We start from the raw sequence: 5,802 nt of genomic DNA on the forward strand, positions 1-5,802 counted from the left end.
GTGTATTTAAAGTGTTCCCAGTCCCTAGTTCTCTGTCCGCTGTTAAACGTCTTCCTGAGTTCGTCTGCCTTGGTTCATGGAATTAAAGCCTTGTGAAAGTATTCTCCAGCGTCTCCTCGTTCCTCTGAAGTGTATTGTGTTGAACATGGAGTTTAATCTTTCATTTAAAAGTAAAAAAAAAAAAATTACATTGATATAATATTTTAATATTAGCATGACTGATTTGGCTGTAAGTAAACACTGCCATGCTGGTACTAAGTAAAATTGAATGATTGTGAATTACATATCGTTTTTATATTTAACAGTTAAACGTCATAAGTATTTCACTCTTGGAAATTGGTGGCAAATTTGTATTCTGTAACGGGGCTGACGAGACATGAGACGTGTGGATCCATCTGCAAGCTTTTATTAAAGAGACGTGGTATAACAGGCAGGGTTGAACAATGGCAAACAGGTATATGGCGGGCAAAAACACAAGAATAGTCCTAGGGCTAGCATAGGTCACCGATCGGCAGACAGAATCACGGGCGAGACGAGAGGGAAAAATCCAGGAAAACAGGCAAAGATCAGAAACCGCAAAAACAGGCAAGGCAAAACAAGGAAAACACGGAGACTCGGAAAGGGGTACAGGCTAAACAATACTCAGCAGAGAAAGGTGGTTAGAGTGGGTGTTATATAGTGAGTGAGGTGATTAGAAACAGCGGTGTGCAATGAGTGTAATCAGTGCAGTGTACAAATCGTGCAAAAAATGATGGGATATGTAGTCCGGGGTGCTATGCAACAGTTTGTGTTGTGCGAGAGTCAATGTTATGGAAAGAGTGACCTCTGGTGGTGAATAAACGGAAGTCCATGGACCGAATTCGTGACATATACAATCTCCTTTGTAGGTTTTTGCACAATTTACTCTTGAGGGTTGGTTTAGGGGTGGACCTTCACGGTGACATTTTATATAAAAATCATAAATTTTTGTTCAGGTCAAACCATACTAATTCATATGACATCACCAACTTGCAGTACTTCTGAATTCACACTGAACAGTTTTAGAAATCAGAAATGAGTTTGTTTCTGTTCGGCCAACACGAATAGTGCTTGACAAGCGGAATGATGCCAACAGAGAAAAAGTGATACAAACAGTCTCACTGCTGTTATATGAAATATGAGCACTTTTGACTAATCTGAAGAACTAACAGTTGTATAATGCATATTAGTCCTAGCTTGTTTAATGGATGAAATGCAACCAAAATAAACAAGATAACATTTTACTGTGTCCTAGTCCTGGCGCGGCTCGGTTTGGGCTGAAGAGGCCAGATGTCTTGAGCCACAGTAAGACCCCTGAGACACAGAAGCACTCAGTCACCTTCTGCAAGACACTGGAGACCGTTGCCCCCATCACACGTGCAGCATCTACCATCGTTCCCCACGCCAGTGCTAAATTCCCAGAGACCACCTTCAGGAAAAGCGAGCCACCGAGCCCTGCAGATGGATCAGCAAGAAAGCCTGAAATCAGTGTCACAAAATCAACAGACACCAAAGGTCTTGACAGTCTTCACCATCCACCAGTTACAACAAGGTGTTCATCACCTAATCATGTTGGACGGAAATCCCCCAGTTCTGATGGGCATAGTAAGTACAATCCACGTATACAGATGTATTTCTCCCAGAATAGAAGAATGAAGCTCTTAAAAACCACACTGTTCAATTGTCTTCTGATTTTTTATTTTTTAAACATTTCCATGCACATTCGATGTCTTTTAAAACAGCCATGGAGCACATATGTTATTTAGTCATCTTTCTTTGGTGGTCTGTCCTGAGGTGCCCGGGTCTGTGGTTGGATTATATTATCTTTAACTTCATCTTTTGCTTTAAAGGTTGAGCAAACACTGTGTGAAACATAAATGTATGTCGTTATTGAGGGAAGGTCATCTAGTCTTCTGCTTCATGTGATTTCGACTTTCTGAGCCTCATCCCCCTTAGCCTGAGCTTCAAGCCTTTCTGTTTTGTGTTTGATCTCAGCTGGACACTGAATTTAAACTGACTCTGACATCCTGAACGAGCCGTTGAGTTTTGGCCCTTATTGCGCATGAGAAATTAGCAAGATGCAAATGAGCCATGTGTAGAAGAAAGCTGCAAGGCAGCCACAGGCTTCTTACTCTGTCTGGACTCGAGCCTTTTAGTCCAGCTGTGCGTCAGACACCCTTCATACTGAGACATAAACACACTGTGGTATCTCAGGATCACAAAGGACTTGAGGTAGAGGAGAACTGTGATGAATGAGAAGAGAAGTGGTCATATTTAAATCAGTGCAGCGGTGGAGTATCTGCAAACTTTAATGGTAATTGTCGTTGAAACTATAAAAAAACACCCAGAGGCTGTTTATGCCAGACTTAATTTAAAGTTTAAAAATGTTATAATGAAGGCTGTTGTTTAATTAAGGAGCATTACATTTGATGAATATGCTGTCTATTTTATTTATATTTGGTATAATATACTGTATGCTTTCTTTTCAGGTCATGTTTTTACTAGAGGTTACAACAGGTGTGCAACCTACAATTAGTTTACCATGTCTGACTATAATGTATTTGCAATTTTGTATTTTAGAAATTTTCTATGCCTTTGTGGTTGTGAATGTGATATGGTTATGTTTTCGTAGCAGCTCATACGGAGGCCATTGCTATAGTAAATTATTAAGGAAATGTCTACATATATCTAGTATAGAGCACTGCAGTAAAAATGTATTTTTGTAGGCCAACCCAGAAGTTAGCATTACTCTGGTTCCCTCGACAATAACCCAATAGGATTTTTCCATTGGCTTTTAATAATTGCAGAAAATAAGTTCTGTGACCAATGAAAGTTTATGATTCTTACAAGTTTGGTTTATCATGAGGATTTTGAAACCTAAATACAATCACAGAAGAACAAACTACAATATGGTCGCATGACTCCAATGCCACCATCACTGAGCTTCCAACAACTCTTCTTCTTTAAAATTTGTGTTTATTATAAAAACTAAAAGTCTGAGTTAGAATAGTTTGCCAGAGCACAATTCTAAACACAACGAGGCTGTAAAAGCAGACAAGTTAAATTTTCCTATTTATGTGATGAGGTTTATTATCCCTGACCCATTTAGCCACTTAAATGTCTTAGGTACTATTTCTCTGATCACAAAACATTTTTCAGAGTTTCAAACCTGCAGACTGTGCATATGCAAGCCAGCAGTCCCTACAGACACTTAGGAATCGATGCTCATTTGAGTAAAGTAAAGGCTGAAATATATGTCAGTAGTGCATGTGAAAAAACATCCTGGTCTGTCAAGGGATTGCCTAATGGTTAATATTTGAAATGATAGCACAGAAGGTGCTGATTCAAAAAATTTGTTTAGATCTAGCCTCCTGTCATCCTTGTGTAAGATATTTAATCTCATGAGCTCCAAATGAACTGTGCCTATGCATAGTGAACTGTAAAGCAGTTACAGTTTGCTAAATGACAAGTTCAAAGATAGCAACTAACCCTGTCATTCAGATGTCAAATTGTGCATGTGGAAGATACAGTGATGGACATGAGAAAGGGAAAAAGGGCCTAGTTAAAACAACTTCCCACACATATGGATTTGATTAGTCATCCAAACTCCACATCCTTACCATTAATACAGTACATGCACAACAGCACACACCAATGCACACACATACATTTAAACAACTCACACATGTACATCACAACCACGTACACAACCAAACACTGACAGAACACACACAATGAATGGCACACAGCGCACATGTGGAAGCTCTCTGGGCCAGAGGAGTTCCTGTAAATGCTAAAAAATAAGAGGGAAAACTGCAGCCAAGAATGATCTAATTAGAGCTGTAGTCAAGTCCAGCTTTGTCGAGTCCAAGACAAGTCCAAGACCAGGACTAGTCGAGACCGAGTCAAGACCGAGTCCAAAGAGGTTCGAGTCCAAGTCAAGTCCAAGTCCAAAAGTTTCGAGTCCAAGTCAAGACCGAGTCCAAATGAGAGAAAAAAAAGGATCCTCTTCAAGACCACATACTTAACTATTGATAATGTATGTGATGCGAAAGACAGCATATCTCCTATTCTAAGAAAATCATTTTACATTATTATTTGTAATGATCAAAAAGCATGTGCAAAGTAACAACTCTGTAGGACAGGGGTCTCCTAACTAGATCCTGGAGGGCCAATGCCCTGCAGAGTTTGGCTCCAACTGGCCTTAACACACCTATCCTATTATAGCAGACATATCCACTGATTTGCATTGATTTTGCCTTTCTAATAGTCCTGCACGATATGAGGAAATTCTGTTATGTGTGATAACAGTGGAGTTTTTTTTTTTATCAAATGTTTAAACTGAGAAAATGTATAATTTTAAGGGAAAAATAAGTTGATTTTAAATTCCATGGCATCAACACATCTCAAAAAAGTTGGGACAAGGCCATGTTTACCACTGTGTGGCATTGGAAAGAAAAGGCGCGCCTAGCGTTTTCCACGCGTTTTCAGGCGCGACATGCAAATGTGGTTTTGTTTTGAAGGAGAAAAAAAGCATATTGCTGGACTCGGTCGAGACCAACGAGAACATTTGGCGAGGCCAATGACCAAGTCCGAGACAAGTCCGAGTGCAAACACCAACGAGTCCGAGACAAGTCCGAGACCATAGAAAAACGTCTCGAGTCTGGACTCGAGTCCGAGACCGGACTCAAGTACTACAGCCCTAGATCTAATACCTAAATAGCCACACTGTGTGTGTGTGTGTGTGTGTGTGTGTGTGTGTGTGTGTGCGTGTGTGTTTATGCTTTTTAAAGTTGAATTAGTAAAAAATATATATTTAGTTCTAATTACCAAAAAAAAAATACATTTTCACTTTCTATAATACCCGGAGAAAGTGTGTTCCTATTTGTCCTATTTATAGCTTTCCTATTTATCTCAATCACAAATGCTTGGCTGGTGCAGAACCCCCTGGAAGCACTCAATTTGTAAATCTACCATATTTGCTTTGTAGGTTGATTGGTTTCTTTTCTATCCCGTGGCCTCATGGTTAGAGAGTTGGACAGGCAGGAATTGTCGGTGGGGGGAGTGAATAAACAGAGCTCTCTTCCACCCTCAATACCACTACTGAGGTGAGACCCTTGAGCAAGTCACTGAACCCCCAACTGCTCCCTGGGTGCCGCAGCAATATGACTGCCCACTCCGGGTGTGTGTTCACGGTGTGTGTGTGTGTTCACTACTGTGTGTGTGCACTTGGATGGGTTAAATGCAGAGCACAAATTCTGGCCACCCATCACTTCATTCACTCACTCACTTAATACTCCCTAGTACTCTGTGTGCCCACTGTTTAGCACCTGCTAGTTCTGGTACTGTGACATGTCATTGTCAATTTATACTGGTGCTGACCTGCTCTCAGGCACAGCACTACAGCACTAATCCCTCTTTAAAAAAAAAGCAAAACACACTTCAAACGTAGCATACATTTCTTAAAATTAAGCAAAGCATCTGTGAATCACATAATCAAACATGACGCTTTATGAGTTCTTGAAACTAGCATAACTATTTAGCTACTAAAACTTTAAATCGTTTTTAAAATTAGGTGGAACCTTAGCAGAAAGCAACATCTAACCATGTTGTAAATATATGACACCAGATTGTCTCATGTCCTTCCTTCCAATTGTTTCCACTTGATCTGAAATTTACTCATGTAGTATATTTAGTAGTTTTTGCATAAAATTTTGATTTGCTATAAAACCTCAGATTTGCTTAAATCCAGAAATGCTCAAAGAATTTGTAGTTATATATATA

General features: G+C 39.8%; 1 protein-coding gene across 2 annotated transcripts in view; it reads left to right on the forward strand.

The window, feature by feature from the left end:
• LOC107561033 (neuronal-specific septin-3-like) overlaps positions 1-5,802 on the forward strand; it is a 122,149-nt gene that overhangs the window by 65,263 nt on the left and 51,084 nt on the right. For both annotated transcript variants that reach the window (XM_016245365.1, XM_016245366.1), the window contains one exon: positions 1,274-1,623. In XM_016245365.1, the coding sequence (XP_016100851.1) occupies positions 1,274-1,623 (350 nt within the window). The remainder of the gene's footprint in view (positions 1-1,273; positions 1,624-5,802) is intronic.

The sequence above is a fragment of the Sinocyclocheilus grahami genome, unplaced genomic scaffold (assembly GCF_001515645.1).
Source record: "Sinocyclocheilus grahami isolate Dianchi unplaced genomic scaffold, SAMN03320097.WGS_v1.1 scaffold752.1, whole genome shotgun sequence".
NCBI classification, from domain to species: Eukaryota; Metazoa; Chordata; class Actinopteri; order Cypriniformes; family Cyprinidae; genus Sinocyclocheilus; species Sinocyclocheilus grahami.